This window comes from Hylobates moloch, unplaced genomic scaffold (assembly GCF_009828535.3).
Source record: "Hylobates moloch isolate HMO894 unplaced genomic scaffold, HMol_V3 SCAFFOLD_18, whole genome shotgun sequence".
Lineage (NCBI taxonomy): Eukaryota > Metazoa > Chordata > Mammalia > Primates > Hylobatidae > Hylobates > Hylobates moloch.
This window is the reverse complement of record NW_026652293.1, coordinates 61,301,415-61,319,532: the sequence shown is the minus strand read 5'-3', so window position 1 is coordinate 61,319,532 and position 18,118 is coordinate 61,301,415. Positions and strand designations below refer to the sequence as shown.

Below are 18,118 nucleotides of genomic sequence, written 5' to 3'. Positions count from 1 at the left end.
TTTTTTCTTTTGTTCTATTTTTTTTTCTTTTGTTCTTTGAGACCCTGACGGGGTCTTGGCTCTGCCACCCAAGCTGGAGTGCAGTGGCACAATAATGGCTCACTGCAGCCTCGACCTCCCAGACTCAAGCAATCCTCCTGAGTTACTGGGACCACCACGCCCAGCTAATTTTTGTATTTTCTGTAGAGACAGGGTCTCACTATGTTGCCCAGGCTGGTCTCAAATTCCTGGCCTCAAGCAGTCTTCCGGCCTCAGCCTCCCAAAGTGCTGGGATTACAGGCATGAGCACCACACCTAGCCAGCATGCAATTTTCATTGCTCCAAAAACTAATGAGTTTGAAAGTCTCCTCCAAGGCTTCAAAGCCTTTTTAGCTTCTGCTATAGACTGAATGTTTGTGACTGAATGTTCCCCCAAATTCTCATGTTGAAATCCTCACCCACAAAGTGATGGTGTTAGGAGGTGGGGCCTTTGGGAGGTGGTTGGGTCATGAGGGTGGGACCCTCATGGATGGGATTAGTGTCCTTATAAAAGTGACCCCAAAGAGCTCCCAGGCCCCTTCCACCATGTAGGGACACAGCAAGAAACTGTCGTCTATGAATCAGAAAGTGGGGCCTCACCAGACACTGAATCCGCCATGCCTTGATTTCAGACTTCCAGCCTCCATAACTCTGAGAACTACATTTCTGTGGTTTATAAGGTACCCAGTCAATGGTATCGTTGTAGCAGCCCCATGGACTACGACAGCTGCTTCTGTTGCCATTCCTTCTCATACCCTGCCCATCTTCTCTTTCATTCCAGCGACTTTTTGCTCTTCCTGACCTGCAAGGGTTCCTTGCAAAGTCTAGGTTTTAACCGTGTCAATTTGGACACTACAGACATCCTCCACAACTCTGTATCTCTTCATTAACTCTGGCCATGGGACACTTGGTTGGGTAAAAGCCTTAACTGTTTTTTTCTTTTTAAAAGAAGCCTGACTGGCCAGACACAGTAGCTCACGCCTGTAATCCCAGCACTTTGGGAGGCCGAGGCGGGTGGATCACCTGACATCAGGAGTTTGAGACCAGCCTGGGCAACATGGCAAAATAGCGTTTCTAATAAAATTACAAAAATTAGCCGGGTGTGGTGGCACACTCCTGTAGTCCCAGCTACTCGGGAGGCTAAGGCAGGAGAATCGCTTGAACCCAGGAGGTGGAGGTTGCAGTCAGCCAAGATCACACCACTGCACTCCAGCCTGGGCGAAAGAGCGAGACTCTGTCTCAAAAAAAAGTAAAAATAAATAAGCCTGACCACCTCGCCTGTGGAAACCAAGTGGTGCCCCGCCTGTCTGCTGGGAAAAGGAGATTGTGGCCAGGCACAATGGTTTGTGCCTATAATCCCAGCACTTTGAGAGACCAAGGTCAGAGGATCACTTGAGGCCAGGAATTTGAGACTAGCTTGAGCAACACAGTGAGACCCCCATCTTTATAAAAAAAAAAAAAAAAAATTAAAAAGAAGGCTGGAAGGCAGAAGAATAGACCTTTTAGCTCATCCACACTTCTTAGGTCTGTTAGAGAGGGAACTACCGTCCCTCTACCTCTGACTCTGGTTAACTGTGTCTATGGAATAAACTGGCAGAAGGCTGATTCACAGGAGAAAGGCATGCACACTCAGTGTGGCTGAGCTGAAAGGCCGGCTCCTCTGTCTCCCAACCAGCAGGGGCTACAGAGCAATCCTCAGGCATCCAAAGAAGTGACTGGTCTAGAGTGACCCACCACAGCACATCCTCAGTCCCTAAGGGTGGCCAAGGCCAAGGGCATGGAGAACAATGCTGGAAGCTGCTCTGCACTCCAGCCCTAGGTGCTGTATGCAAATGAGGTGACTTTTCAGATCTCTTTGGATTGGACAAACTACACTCTGGCACAGCCAATGAGGCTCCTGAGCTGCAAAGTCCTTCAGCCCATTGGTGGGTGCAGTATCCACAGCCCTGTGCTTGCCAGACAGCCTCTGCAGCTGTAGATAGCTCTGTGTTCAGTGACCCCACTCTTCCGCAGCAGAACGAGACTTGGGGGCATCCTACCACCAACAGCGATTGGGTGGGCAGTCTATCCACAGGTTTCCATAAAGGTAAGCCCGGTTCTCAGGAATGGCAATAGCCTGTTGGCTTGCCCGCCCTCTTCTGCACGTTGCATCTTGGAAGAAGTCGCATTTGCATTTAGGAAATCAATCGTCAGCAAAACGGGCTCTTCCTGGAGTTCTCTGATCCATGCACACACACACACACACACACAACCTAGGGCACCACCATGTGCAAATCTCATGTGCACATCTCTTGTCAAGGGCACCCCATGTGCAGGCCCTTGTAGCAGAACAACTTTTACTCAGTTCAGTTCCCACTGAGGCCTCCACCATATTCACCTTTCCACATCCTCAGCAGTGAGGACCTGTCACCACAGCAACCAATGGCTCTGTAACCATCCCATGCCTGTGCCCTCATGGAACCCTGCTGGCATCTCTTTGGCATAACAGCCCAGGGGTGGAACTGATGCAATACAGAGTATCCCAGTCTATGTGGACAGCCTGGGCAGCTTAGAAACCACCAAAGTGTGCTGCTTGCAGCTCTGAAGGCCAGAAGTCCAAGATCAAGGCACCAGCATATCCAGTGGCTGGTGAGGTCGATTCCTGGTTCATAGACAGAGCCTTCTCACTGAGTCCTCACGTGGTGTAAGAGATGAGGGAATTCTCTGGGGTCCCTTTTATAAGGGCAGTAATCCCATTCATGAACTCATCACCTCCCAAATGCTCCACCTCATAACACCATCATCTTGAAGGTGAGGATTTCAACATTCTAATGTGGAGGGTGGGTCACCTTCAGACCATAGGGTGGGCATGCAAATCGCGTAGTCCACAACTGAGCCGTTCCCAAGAAGACCCCCTGCCCTTGCACTCTGCTGCTGGGGAAGCGACCTCAAAGCCCTTGGGATGCCATGCCTGATAGGAGGGTCTTTGTTTGCCTGGTGGCCTTGGGTCACACTGGACAGTCCCATAATGTGGTTTAGGGTAGATTGGCCGCACTGAAGAGAACACTGTTACACGGGGGTGGGAGTCCCTGAGCCAAGCCCAGCGGCAGCAATGTGATTTGGGGTAGGGGTCTTTGAGTCCTGCAGTTCGACCTCCTCTGAGGCTGGAGACTAAGACTGGCCATGTGGGAAGTCAGCCATCCCTAGGTGCTGGATGCCAGAAGAGACTCAGGATAGCAGTGTCCCTGGTTGGCAGAACTCCCCGTGCACAGTCACACAGGGTGCCCAGAAGGTAGCACAGCCCAGACTCCACGGGGACAGGACAGTGGAAGCTCTGTTACCTCTCCCGGACTCCCCCACGGGTTTCCTCCCTTGGCTGACTTAAAGTTGTCTCCGTTCCCCATAATAAACTGTAATGGAAAGCGCAGCAGCTTTCAGTGGGTTCTGGGGGCTTTTCTAGTGAGTTATAGAACCGGAGGTGGTTTTGGGAACAACTCACCCCACAGACATGCAGCTGGTGTGAAAAACAAGCCCGGTGTTGGGGACTGGCTCCCCCTAGCGTCCGGTTGGTCTAACTGCCTTTCATATACAGCCTATACCTCATGTTACTGCGCTTCGCATACTGTATTTGTCAAAAATTGAAGGTGGGTGGCAACCATGCGTTGAGCAAGCTGACCTGTGGCATTTTCGCAGCAGCATGTGCTCACTTGGTGTCTGTGTCGCATTTTGGTAACTCCTGAAATATTTCAAGCTTTTTTGTTATTGTTAGTTTTGTTCTGGTGATCTGTGATCAGGGATCTTTCATGTTACCTTTGAAATTCTTTAGGGATGCCAAGAACTGCGTCCATACAAGGCAGCAAACTTAATAGAAAAATGGCATGTACATCCTCACTGCTCGCCAGACCAGCCATTCCCCTGTCTCTCTCTCTCAACCACAAGGCCTCCCTACCCCCTGGCACACAATAATACTGAAATTAGGCCAATTAATGACCCTATAATGGCCCCTAAGTGTTGAAGTGAAAGGAAGAGTCACACACCTCTCACTTTAAGGCAAAAGCTAGAGATGATTAATCTTAGTGAGGAAGGTACGTCCAAAGCAGAAAGATGCTACTTGTGCCAAAGTCAGCCAAGCTGTGAATGCAAAGGAGAAGTTCTTGAAGGAAATTAAAAGTACTCCAGTGAACACACAAATGATAAAAAAGCAAAACAGTCTTATTGCAGATATGCAGAAAGTGTGCATGGTCTGAATAGAAAATCAAACCAGCCACAACATTTCCTTAATCCAAAGCCTAATCCAGAGCAAGATCCTCTCTTCAATTCTCTGAAGGTTGAGAGAAGCAAGGAAGCTGCAGAAGAAAAGCTTGAAGCTGGCAGAGGTTGGTTCATGTGGTTTAAGGAAAGAAGCCATCACTGTAACAGAAAAGTGCAAGGTGAAGCAGCAAGAGCTGATGAAGACGCTACAGCAAGTTCTCCAGCAGATCCAGCTAAGATCACTGATGAAGGGGGCCACGCTAACAACAGATTTTCAATGCACATAAAACAGCCCTCTATTAGAAGCAGATGCCATCCAGAACGCTCATAGCTAGAAAGAAGTCAATGCCTGGCTTCAAAGCTTCAAAGGACAGGGTGACTCTCTTGTTAGGGGCTCATGCAGCTAGTGACTTCAAATTAAAGAAAATGCTCATTCACCAATTACAACAATTCTAAGGCCCTTAGGAATCATGTTCAATCTACTCTACCTGTGCTGTATAAATGAAACAACAAAGCCTACATGACAGCACATCTGTTTACTGCATGGTTTACTATTTTAAGCCCACTAAAATATTAAAATAGCCATTAACACAACATTCAAGTCTTATTAACTTTCAAGTTAACTTCCATAATTAACTTTCAAGTCTTATTATTTAAGACATTTCATAAGGCTACAGCTGCCTTAGTCAGTGATTCCTCTGATGGATCTGGGAAAAAATTTTTAAAAACCTGCTGGAAAGGATTCACCATTCTAGATGCCTTAAGAACATTCATGATTCACAGGAGGAGGTCAAAACAGCAACATGAACAGGAGTTTGGAAGATGTTGATTCCAGCCCTCATGGATGACTCTGAGGGATCCCAGACTTCAGGGGAGGAAGTCACTGCAGATGTGGTGGGAACAGCAAGAGAACGAGAATTGGAAGTGGAGCCTGGAGATGGGACTGAATCGCTGCAGTCTCATGAGTAAACATGAATGCATGACAAGCTGCTTCTTACGGATGAACAAAGAAAGTGTTTTCTTGAGATGGAATCTACTTCTGGTGAAGACGCTGCGCACACGGTTGAAATGACAACAAAGGATTTAGAATTGACATCAACTTAGTTGATAAAGCAGTGGCAGGGTTTGAGAAGAGTGACTCTAATTTTTAAAGATGTTATGTGGGTAAAATGCTATCAAACAGCAACACATGCTACAGAGAAGTCTTTTGAATGGAAGAGTCAATTGATGTGACAAACTTCATTGTCTTATTTTAAGAAATTGCCACAGCAACCCCAAACTCCAGCAGCCACCACCCTAATTAGTCAGCAGCCACCAACATTGAGGCAAGACCCTCCCCCAGCAAAAAGATGGCAACTCACTGAACACTCAGATATCATTAGCATTTTTTAGCAACAAAGTATTTTAAAATTAAGGTACATACATTGGCTTTTTTAGACATAATGCTACTGCACACTTAGTAGACTATAGTACAGCCTATAAAAGCATTTTAAATCCACTTGGAAACCAGACATTTCATGGGACTTGCTTTATTGCAGTACCTGCTGTATTGCAATGGTCTAGAACAAACCCATGGTTTCTCCAAGGTATGCCTTTTAGTTTGACCCCAGACTGCACTCCAAAGCAGCGGCCTTAGTCTACACTCCTCACAGCACCTCTGGGCTCACCTAATGTGCCATCGTCACTCAGACTTCAACATCACCTAGTGCTGTAGTTCCCATCACCTGTCCGAATCACCCCTGCCCCAACCCGCCCCGAGCTAAAGCAGTATCTCATTATGGTTTTAATTATGATTCTCCAGTTACTAAATAGTTTAAGCATCTCCTTGTATTTTGCTGTTGTCAACCTCATGAAATAATAGCTACTCAATTAGGTAAGGTAGAAGATAAAATGGCCCCAAACATTTTTATCTCCTCTCTTTGGCCACAGGATCCTGAAACTGAAAACGACTTTTGGGTCCCAACTATCCATGGCTTTCCCACAAAGCTCTGAAAATAAGAGTTGAGAAAAAAGTATTGAGGTACTGGACAAATACATCAGTGCCTTGAGAATGTGTCCCCTACCTTCCAGCAAACAAACTGTTGCTTCTCTATGCAGTGCCTGGCCTCAGTTTCCTTCCACATCACCCACTTCCCACGGCCAGCCTTGGAGATCCTCCTGCCTAGGGCTGCCCTTGACCAGAGAGATCTGGTTGCGGCAAAGCCACAGGGACACAAGTGGCTCCTCAGAGCTTGCATGGTCAAGGGCTGAGGAAGGGCGTCTGTTTCAAGCCATTTCTATAACACACCCTGTGGGAGCAGACCTGAAGGAGAGGGGGAACCGCCACGCAGGTATGGGGGAGAAACGTTCCCTGGAGATCAGAGGCCGAGGCAGGGCCCACCTGGCCTGCTGAAGAACAGAGAGGCCATCATGCTGGGTCTGCAGGGAGCAGGGGGCATGGTGGTGACCACAGAGAGGAACAGCTCGGGATGGATTATGTAGCGCCTCCCAGGCCACTGCGAAGCTTTCCCTGAAGGAATCTGAGCTGCTACAGGGCCTTGAGTACAGCGGGGGCAGGCTCTTGCTTAGTTTTTATTTTTATTGTTTTAATAAATTTCATTGTGTATATTTAAGGTATGCAACGTGATGTTACAAAGTACAAACATAGCAAAATGGTCACTACAGGGGAGCAATTAACATTCCCATCACCTCCCAGAGTCAACCATTTTTAGGATTTTGTGGCAAGAGCAGCTGAAGTCTAGTCATTTAGCAGGAACTCCCAAAACAGTGCAATTTTATTACCTACAGTCCTCCTGTTGTACATCGGATCACCAGACTGGTTCATCCTACATATTTTAAGGTAGAAACCCATCTACCTGCTGGGTTGAGAATGCATTGTTGGAGCAGGGGGAGATGAGGTCCCCAGGTCTCCTGGGCAGGAGAGGACAGTGCCAGTGGGCCACGGTGGGGGACTGGCGGGGAGCAGCGAAGATGAGGTCAAGGTCTGTGGCTACAGGAAGAGCCTGCAGGATTCCTTTGCAGACCTACTGCGGACTGTTAGAGAAAACGACTCGGAGACAGCTCTGCGATGTCTGTCTAAGGACTTGCAGGGATTGGGCCCCTGGGCGAGTCTGGGATGGAGGCAGTGGTTGGACCTGGAAGAGGGTTTGGGAGAGAGACCCACGTCGGAGAGGCAAGTGTGAGGTCACCATGGGGGTCTGGGTAGGACAGAGAGGTCACACGAGGATGCCAAGGGTCCTTCCACATGAAAAGGGTGGAGTGGAAAGGACACAAGGGAGACGGAGGAGCATCAGCAAGGCCAGAGGAAGCCCATGTGGAAGGAATGTCCCTACACAAAAATCCATTCAAAACAGACAAGGGCTTAATTGTAAGGTCTGAAACTGTAAAGCCAGTAGAAGAAAACACGGGTGAAAAACTCCATGACACTGGCCTAGGTTTTAGGGTCATATCACTTCTGGCATATGACCCTAAAAACACAAGCAACAAAAGAAAAATGAACATACACCATTGCATAGAGCTAAAAGCTTCTGCACAGCAAAGGAAATCATCAACAGAGTGAAGACAACTCACAAATCAGGACAGAGTATTTGCAAACCATACATTAGGTGGGGGGTTAATATCCAAAATATACATGGAACTCAAACTCAATAGCAGGAAAGCAAATCAACGACTAAGAAATGGGCAAAGAACCTGAAGAGACACTTCTCAAAAGAAGACACACCAATGGCCAACAGGTATATTAAAAAATGCTCAACATCATCAATCATCAGGGAAATGTAAACCAAATCACAAGATTATCTCACACTTCTTAGAATGACTAATTTCAAAGAAAATAAATGTTGGCGAGGATGTAAATTATTATAGCCATTATGGAGAAGCATATGGAGGTTATTCAAAAACTTAAAAAGAGGACTGTGACTCAGCAATCCTGCTGCTAAGTATTTTCCCAAAGGAAACAACATGAATATGTGGAAGAGATACCCACACTCCTGTGTTTCTTAGGGCACTCTTACAACAGCCAAGATATGGAATCAACCTACGTGGTCTAGAAGCAAAGTGGATAAAGGGATAAAGTGGATAAATGGATTAAGAAAATGTGGTGTATACACATAATGGAATATTATTTGGCCATAAAAAAGGAAACCCTGCCATTTGCAACATGGGTGAATCTAGAGGACATTTATATTAAGTGAAATAAGCCAGGAACAGGACAAATACCACATGATCTCACTTATATGTGTAATCAGAATGTTGATTTATAGAAACAGAGAGTAGAACAGTGGTTAGCAGGGGCTGAGACAAGAGGATTTGGGGAAATTCTAGTCAAAGGGTACAGAGTTCCTATTATACAAGAATAAACTCAAGGTCTATTGCACAGCAATGGTGACTTCAGCTGATAACCGTGTACTGTACGCAGTCGGCCCTCTGTATGACTGTCCCCCATGTGTGCAGAGGGAGGGCTGACTGCAGGGGACTTAAGCATCTGTGGATTTTGGTATCCGTGAGGGGGTCCTGGAACCAATCCCCCTTAGGCACAGAGGGATGACTGTATTTGAAATTGCTGAGTGTAGATTTCAAATGTTCTCACCACAAAAAAAACATGAGATGGATACATTAATCTGTTTGATTTTGTCGCTCCACAATGTACATAGATATCAAAACATCACACTGTGCCCCATAAATATACAATTTTTTTAAATAGAGATTGTGATTGACAGGGTGGGATGCTGCTGGTCAGCTAGGTTAGGTGAGGATGGTGAAGCCACTGTTGGACCTGGTGATGTAGAAACACTTTGATGCTGTGGGAGACTCTGTGCCATCAGGACCTGTCCGGGCAAGCATCACAGGTGTGCAGGGCAGGGGCAGGGACGCTCGGGGACGACAGCGGACTGCAGCAGGCGGAGACAGTGAGAAAGACAAACTGGAGGTCTCAGGGTCAGGATGTTGTTGGCGTGCTGACAAAGATTCTCTACTTGGCCAAACTCTGGCCAGGCTGTGGAATCTTCTCCTAGGGCCCTCTGTGCCCTTTCTTATAAAATCCACTTTTAGCAAGAACCCTAATTTGGTTTAACCATAATATCTAACCACCCTCACTGGTACCTGACCGGGTTCCTCTCTGACCGTTTGCGGCCAATGTCTGATCACCCTGCCTGCCTGCAGCAAGGACTCTGTGAGGTGGGTTTAGCCAGACCCCCCTCAGCCCAGATGTCTCCTCATAGTCATTCCCACCCATGGACCCCACACTGCTCCTCGCTTCTCCAACCCCTGCCCTGCTATGTTGGGGTGGAGCCCCATCTCCCCCCAGGCCCCAAGGAAAGGGTTCTACACACATCTCAATGGTCCCAATCAAAGTCCTCCTCACCATGCTTTAGCAAGTGTCACAAGGAATTTTCCTTTGACACTGGAGGGTGGTCAGGGCAGAGAGAAGAGGCCAGGTGGACACATGGAGACGAAGCAAATGAGCTGACACAAACCCACTTTATTCAGCATTGAGCCAGCCCACGCACTGGGCAGGTCAAACTCACAGACATCGCACCAAAGGCCGGGGACTCGGAAGGGCTGAAAGGCTTCATCTGGAAATGGGCACCGCTCGCAAGTCCAGCTATCCCCGAATCTCAACATCTGTCTGCATCTATGTCCCCGACTTTGCAATCCTGTCCCCAGTGCTGAGTTTCTGTCGACTAATTTATCTACACACAAGGATGCTGCAGGCAACTGAGCTACTGCTACGAGCTTTGCAAAATTCAACTACTAAAGGAAATGGGAGGAGAGAAAGAGCCAGAGAGAACAGCAAGATGAGACACCATGGCAGGGCCTGGAGATGCTAAATGGGGTTAGCCACCTGCCAGCCCCCTCACCCAGGGAAACAGAGAAAGAGGGTTCCTTCTGCGGAGGCAGGTGGAGCACAGGGAGGGCTCCTGGGAGGCACAGGAGTGGGGTGGGGGCCAGGAAGGGGGAGGTGGACAGAGCGATGAGGATAAGGCTGGGCGGGGCCCATGCCCACCTCAAGAGGAGGGCCACCTCCTCAGGAGACATCAAGGTGCAATCTAGTCTTCTTTTCTCTCCCTGAAGACCTCAGTTCCAGCCTTCACCGAGCCTCATGTGCGTTCTTCTTTCTGGATGCTAACCCCAAATCTGACACTCAATGGTGCACCACAGCTACCTGCCAAGGGTCTGTGGGCCCGCATGGAAGGTGCAGGGTCTGGGTCCCTGGATGACGAGGTGAGGGGCAGATGGGTGACCAGGGAAGGGCATGGCCCAGAGCTGCCGAAACTCATGGAGGATAGGCTGTGGCCAGGACTTCAGGAAGGGATGGGCACAGGTGGGAAGGGTCCTCAGGTCCAGCCTCTACTGGGAGGTGTTTGCAGCCCCCAAAACACGCCTCGGGGTGAAGGATATATGGACATTGTCGAAACACGCAACTATGTAGACGGACCCAAGGCCAGGCGCCTGCCACGCTTCCCTGGCAGCCACACGCTGACACTTCCCATGGAGATGAGGATCCATCCTCCTTCCTCCAGCTCTGGGACTGCCGTGGGTTGGCGCCATCACTGCATGGGAGGGGAGAGGGAAAGACAGAGAGACAAAAAGAGAAAGAGACACACAGAGGCAGAGACAGAGGCAAAAGGAGAGAGCGAAAAAGAGAGAGAGCGCCTATGAGGTACTGTCCTGTGCACAACAAACCCAGGGCCTGGCCCAGACTTCCGTCTCCCCAGGACCAAAGCCTTGTCACCTACGGCTGGCACAGGCAACTGAATGGTTCAGGGCCATTTGGGTTGCTGCAGGGTCTGGGGTTCAGGCCAGGCCCTGGGCAGAGGCAGAAGAAAAGCCCTGAGGCTGGGTTTCTTGGCTGCTTCTGCCTTCAGGACCCCAAGGCAAGGCAGGAGCCTTCCATGCTCGGGCACTCAGGATGCCAAGTGCCCTCCTTTGTGAAGGTCAGGGACACCTCAGACCCTCCTCAACTTAAAACCCCTTCCCATCGCCTTCCCTGACCACCCACCCACTCCCGAAATTCAGCCCTGCAAGGCCACGGCAATGGGAGTCAGGCTGGACTTTTAAGCCTTGACCTCGGGCAATGGCTCGCTGCTGCCTGCATCCACCCTGGCCACCCAGCGGGGCTCCCGCACCTGCAGCAGCATGCTGAGGCCCAGGTTGCGGTGCTTCTTCTCTAGCTCCGACACCGCCTGCAGCAGTGACCTGAACCGCTCAGTGGGGTCAGCCAGCTCGTCCTCAGGGAGCCCCTCCTCCTTCTCAGCCTCCTGCAGGAAGTGCTCCTCCTCCTCCACAAAGAACGCCCGCAGCTTCTTGTAGTCGGTCAGTGCCTTCTTCCTACGATCCATCACGTGTCCCTGCAGACAGGTGGCAGGAAAAGACCTGTGTACTCACCCACCCTCCCCAGGGGAAGGGGAACCTGTTTGCTCTTGAAGGAGTTAAGAACATGTCACTCCAAAACATGCTGCTCAGGCACATTGACTATTAGGCCAGGAGCGGTGGCTCACGCTTGTAATCCCAGCACTCTGGGAGGCCAAGGCGGGCGGATCACAAGGTCAGGAGTTCAAGACCAGCCTGACCAACATGGTGAAACCCCGTCTCTACTAAAAATACAAAAATGAGCCAGGCGTGCTGGCACGCCTGTAATCCCAGCTATTCGGAGGCTGAGGCAGGTGAATCACTTGAACCCGGGAGGCGGAGGTTGCAGTGAGCCAAGTTCATGCTACTGCACTCCGGCCTGGGCGACAGAGCGAGATTCCATCTCAAAAAAAAAAAAAAGCCAGGCATGGGGGCTCACGCCTATAATCCCAGCACTTTGGGAGGCTGAGGCAGGCGGAACATGAGGTCAAGAGATCAAGACCATCCTGGCCAACCTGGTGAAACCCAGTCTCTACTAAAAATACAAAAATTAGCTGGGCATGGTGGCACACGCCTGTAGTCCCAGCTACTTGGGAGGCTGAGGCAGGAGAATCGCTTGAACCTGGGAGGCAGAGGTTGCAGTGAGCCAAGATCGCGCCACTGCACTCCAGCCTGGCGACAGAGCAAGACTCTGTCTCAAAAAAAAAAAAAACAGAAGAGACCAGGCACGGTGCCTCATGCCTGTAATCACAGTACTTTGGGAGGCTGAGGCGGGAGGATTGCTTGAGCCCAGGAGTTCGAGACTAGCCTGGGCAAAACCTGTCTCTACTAAAAATCAAAAACATTAGCCAGGCATAGTGGTGCACACCTGTGGTCCCAGCAACTCGGGAGGCTGAGTTAAGACGATCGCTTGAGCCCAGGAGGTTGAGGCTGCAGTGATTTATGATCATACCACCGCACTCCAGCCTGGACCAACAGAGCAAGGCCTTGTTTTAAAAAAAATCAAAAAACAGTGCAAGATCACCTTGACCTTCATTCTGCTTCTTAAAAGCAAATGAAATTCCCAGGTGAAAGACGCCCTCCTCATATCAAATAAAATTATTTTATCATCAAGGACAACAGGAAGTCAAGGCCGACAGAATTTGGTACAGACCTTGTGAAAATAACTCTTTCAAGTGTCCCCACATCATGTAGTTGCTTTTTTACAAGTGGCTAGTCTTTGTCCAAGTCAGTATATAAGTGATTTAATTTTGCCACTTTGAGTCTTCATTTCATTATAAGGGAGGCTGTGCTGTATAAAACTTGTGTTAAATTAATATGCCTGGCTGGACATGGTGGCTCACGCCTGTAATCCCAGCACTTCGGGAGGCCGAGGTGGTTGGATCACTTGAGGTCAGGAGTTTAAGACCAGCCTGGCCAACATGGTGAAACCCCATCTCCACTAAAAATAGAAGATTTAAAAATACTCAGGAGGCTGAGGCAGGAGAACCACTTGAACCAAGGAGGCGGAGGATGCAGTGAGGCAAGATGGCGCCACTGCACTAGCCTGGGTGACAGAGCAAGACTCCATCTCAAAAAAAAAAAGAAAAAAAACCTATGTTTTTTCTCCCATTAATCTATCTCCCTTTTTTTTTTTTTGAGATAAGGGCCTCACTCTGTCACCCAGGTTGGAGTGCAGTGGTGCCATCATAGCTCATTGCAGCCTCAACCTCTTGGGCTTAAGTGATCCTCCCGCCTCAGCCTCCCAAGTAGCTGGGACCACAGATGCACCACCACACCTGGCTAATTTCTTAATTTTTGTACAGATGGGGGTCTCACTATGTTACCCAGGCTGGTCTTGAACTCCTAGCCTCAAGCAATCCTCCTACCTCAGCCTCCCAAGTTGCTGGGATTACAGGCATGAACCACACTGCACCTGGCCCTGTTAGTTTAGCTTATGTCAGTTTAATTCTCCAGCCCAGCCTGAGGCCCTAAAAGGGGAGAAGTAGAGTTCTTTCTCCCCTACACTGCAGTGCTCAGCTGCACATGAAGACTGTCCCTCTCCCATGGCCAAGAGACAGTAAATCCTTGAGTGGCCCTGCTAGGTCTAGAGCCTGTCAGGCACATGACTGCCAGGGCAGGACACACACCCATCTTGCCAGCAACTGTCCCTGCTGTGCCCACACCAGAACTCCAATGGCTGAAAACCATCCCATCAGCCTTCAACAAATAGCATTCACTCTTGCCACTCATCAGCTGGTTTTCAGCCAACCCCTAACCTTGCAAACAGGAGAGCAGAGCAGGATGCTACTCTGATTTTACTCAGTCATGGATGGCTTCCGCCTGGCCCTGGGCCACACAGGGCAGGTGACAGCCATAGTCATGAGAGGCCAAGGCTTTTGTTGCTGAGAGATAATGCAAATGACAGCTGGGTGTCTGCTGGTTGGCTGATGCGACACGCTGCAAACTCCCTCCTTTGAATTTAGGTGGCTTCTCTCATCCCAGCATCTAAGCCACCAACGCCCAAAACAGGACAGATTGAAAGCTCCAACCTGCTAAAATCTGTGGGCAAAACAAGTCCCTTGGGGGTAACACAGGGTTACTGCAAACTTAGAGGTCCCCAAAGCCTTCCAGCCTCACTTGCACTGGGCAGTGTTGGCCGCTCACAAGGCAAGGAGAAGTTCAGAGCAGCCCCCAAGGGCAGTGTGGAGTGCCAGGGGTCTGACTGGCATCAGGGACCCCGTGTGTAACCTGTCACTGTCTGAGGGAGGCCTGCACCTCAGGCCTGTGGATAGCAGGCAAGGGCTTGGCAGCACCAGGAGCACAGAGCCCACCTCAGCCTCAAGCTGGGGTAAAAACACAGGCCTCAGCCTCGAGGTGCAGCCAATTACCCAAGAGCTGCTGCACCTGTGAAAAGCACGCGCTGTCTTTCAGGTTAAAAGGAGGAGGTAGGAATTTATGAAACCCAGAGAAAATGGCACACAGATTTTTACTACACATGAGGAAAAAGTCACCAAATAGAGTTTAAACGACTGAAGAGCTTTACTGGTGAGTAATGTAAAAGAATCTAGTGGGATGTCCCCTTGGGATATAATGCTGTGGAAGGCACCCAAGGAAAGTAACGCTGCTGTGGTCTGAACGTCTGTGTCCTCCCCAAATCCCCATGCTGAAATCTTCGTCCCTAAGGTGATGGTGTTAGGAGGCAGGACCCTTGGCAGGTGATGAGGTTGTGAGGGTGGAACTCTCAAGAACAGAATCAGTGTCCTTATACAAAGGACCCCAGAGACACCCTCACTTCTTCCACCATGTGAGGACACAGTGAGAAGTCACCATCTATGAACCAGGAAGCGCCCTCACCAGACAGGGAATCTGCCAGTTCCTTGATCTTGGACTTCTAGTCTCTAAAAAATAATGAGCAACTCTCAGATCAGAACAAGAGGACCACAGAAAATTACAGATGTGTTCTAAAAAGAAAAAAAAAAATTAGCACTTTGGGAGGCCAAGGCAGGAGAATCGCTTAAGGCCAGGAGTTCGAGACCAGCTTGGGCAACACAGTAAGACCCCCCTCATCTCTAGAAAAGCATTTTAAAATTAACCAGGTGTGGTAGCACATGCCTATAGTCCCAGAGGCTGAGGTGGGAGGATTGCCTGAGGCCAGCTGGAGCTGCAGTGAGCTACAATCATGCCATTGCACTTCAGCCTGGGTAATGAAGTGAAACTGTCTCTTGGAAAAAAAAAAAAAAAGAGAGAGTAAGTCTGATGCTGCCATCACCTACAGGTAAAATGTGAGGAGAAATAGAGGCTTCCACTGGCTTTGGCTAGATTCTATTTGAGAAATACAAACACATCCTAGAAAAATACCCTGAAGCTCACTTAAGTCCAGAGGCCCCTCCTCCAACCAACCAGCTGAGCAGTTCAGAGGCCTGGCCCACTTGGCCTGGTGGTCCCTTTGTCTAGAGCCCTGAGCCCACGGTCCCCTCATTCCAGGCTGCCCCAGGCCCCCCACTTGCCTTCCACACTGCAGCTGCTGACTCTGCCTGGCCATGCAGGTCCCGGGCGTCATTCAAGTCCTTTCTCATGATTTCCACAGACCCCTTGTTCTCCTGGAAAGAGAGGAAGGTCACCAGGGGTGGGCAGAAGGTCTGGGTCCCCCAAACCAGCCCAGTTCTGAGGGACATCACCCCAGCTGACTGCACACAGTCTGACCATCCTAGAGATAACCTCGAAGCCCTGTTGTCTAGGGCAGGAACGCACAGGCAGTCAAAAGGTTTCTTGGGCTTCACACCTATTCAGGAGGATCTGGGTGCTGGGGCCAAGGGGACTGTCTAGGTGGGTTTAGGAGTTCTGTGTCTGTAAGTGGCCCTGCTCAGTGTGAGTTCGGTCTGTACCAAAGGCCTGCACAGCCTGCCCTACACCCTGCCCTGCCTGAGCCGGATGGGGGTCGCTCTGCACGGTGGCAGGAGCCCCCAATACAGGAGGAGCGCCCAGGGACACAGTCTGGCTGGCTTCCCCTCCCCTGTATTCAAGAGCAGGACCCCAGGCTGGCTGTTGTCTCCTACTCTGTGTCCCACAACCAACCCGCCATGGGCAAGGCTCCACACTCCCGGACCCGCTGATGCCAGACTCTCACAGCGGGTTTCTGAAAGATGGGAAAGGGGATGGGGGTGCAGGTGAGGGCTGGGTGGCCCGGGGAGCAGATGAGAAGGTGGGCCAGGCCTGTGGACACAGTGGAATACAGAGGGGCAAGAGGCGTGATGTCTCCCCCAAGGGAACAGTGAGTGGGGGAGTCAATCTGTGGGAACTAGAGGGGGTCTATGAGGGTGAAAAAGGGCACAGCTAGTGGTGGGACCACAAAGATGGGCGCTGGTGGGGGAAGGACTTCGTAGAAGGTAGGGGGTGGGGAGATAAGGCACCGCCCAGCAGGGGACACCAAGATGGGGACGGGGACCAGACTCCGAAGAGACGCAGGAAATAAGGGGAGGCAAGCCGCAGGAGGGAGGGGCCCAGCACACGCTGGAGCGGGGACCCGTGGCGGTGAGGGGAGGGGGACAATCCGGGGACAGCGACAGTGGAGACGGGAAGGGCCCAGGGCTCAGGGGGACCGGGGCGGGGGAGGAGAGGCGCAGGGCACCGTCCGGGGCGGGGCACGGGACCCCACGGCGCGCACCTTGCCGCGCAGCGCCTTCCTCCAGCGCGGCTCCCACTCGGGCGGCTCGGGGCCCGCAGCCATGCGGCAGGCGGCGCAGAGAGGGCCGGCGTCGGCGCGGCACAGCAGCTGCAGCGCGGCCTCGCTGGCCGGGCCGTCGCGCGCGGGCGCCGCGGCCGCCTCCTCGAGCGCCAGAAGGCGGCGGCTGAGCGGGGGCCGGCCGGGCTCCACGGCGCGCTGCCAGCAGTCGTCCGCGCACTCGGGGCACGGGAAGGGCCCGTCCTCCTCGGCCCAGAAGCGCACCACGCACGCCCGACAGAAGCGGTGGCCGCAGTCGGCGCGCACCGGTTCCCGGGGCGCGCGCTGGCACAGGGCGCAGGCGGCCTCGGCGGGGCCCGCAGGGAGCGCCAGGGCTGCGGGCGGCGGGGCCGGCAACGGCGCGGGAGCGGCTGGGGAGGGCCGGAGACCTAGGCGGCCGGCGACCTGACGGAGACCAGCACCAGGACGACGACGCCAACGCCGGGGACGCGCACGGGGCGGGGTCGGGGACGCGCACGGGGCGGGGTCCGGACTGCGGAGCGCTTCGCCGACGAGATCCTGGCAGCGGTGTGCTGCAGCCGGAGGTCCTGGCCGCGCTGCGCTCCACAGACAAGATCCTGGCAGCAGTGTATTGCATCTTTAGGTCCTGGCCGCGGTGGGCTCCTCCGCCCGGATCCTAGCAGCGGTGCGCTCCTCCGCCTTGGTTTTGGCAACTATGCTCTCCACCGGCAAGGTCCTGGCAGCGGCGCACGTCACCCCCGCAAGTCCTGGCAGCTGCGCGCTTCACTCTCCTGCCTGCGGACCCGCCCAAGTCGTATCCTGAAATCTTACTGGGACTGTCTCTTCCTACATCAGTAACTCCTGCGAAAGAGGGAAACAAAGTTTTATTTTTACTTGAAGGTTCCATTTTTAAAAGGTTGTTTTTGTAAGCTGCTAGGATCTAAGCTGCGCGTACCTCCGCGGTAGCTCGCCCGCGAGGGCTAGGGACCGGGCGGGAAGTGGCCTGCGGACGGGGCGGGAAGTGGCCTGCGGGCGGGGCGGGAAGTGGCCTGCGGGCGGGGCGGGAAGTGGCCTGCGTGGGCCTCCTCCTCTGCTCTCATCCTGCACGGACCCGCCCTGCGTGGGCCCTGCGTGCACGGGCCTGTCCGCGTGGACGTGCCCTGTGTGCACCCTTCCTTAAGGGACCTGCCCTTGAACGGGCCCTCCGGACGTGGAGAGTCGTTGTATACGTCCACCCTGCGTGGGATCTCCCTTTGTGGACCCATCCCGCGGAGCCTCTTCTCGCGCAGCCTCCTTCTGGCCCCCTGGGAAGCTACCCTGGTTCTCCGCTGTCTCCTGGCTGGGGGGAGCTCTCAT

At 51.9% G+C, this 18,118-nt stretch overlaps 1 protein-coding gene across 1 annotated transcript; it reads right to left on the bottom strand.

The window, feature by feature from the left end:
* Positions 1-6,709: 6,709 nt before the first annotated feature.
* Positions 6,710-18,118, bottom strand: RNF187 (ring finger protein 187). Its single transcript, XM_058430503.1, has 6 exons — positions 17,992-18,118; positions 17,718-17,811; positions 16,745-17,399; positions 15,588-15,680; positions 11,376-11,597; positions 6,710-10,799 (listed from the first exon to the last, which is right to left on the bottom strand). Exons 1-6 carry the CDS (start codon positions 18,116-18,118, stop codon positions 10,797-10,799), a joined length of 1,194 nt encoding a protein of 397 aa, XP_058286486.1. The 3' UTR covers positions 6,710-10,796.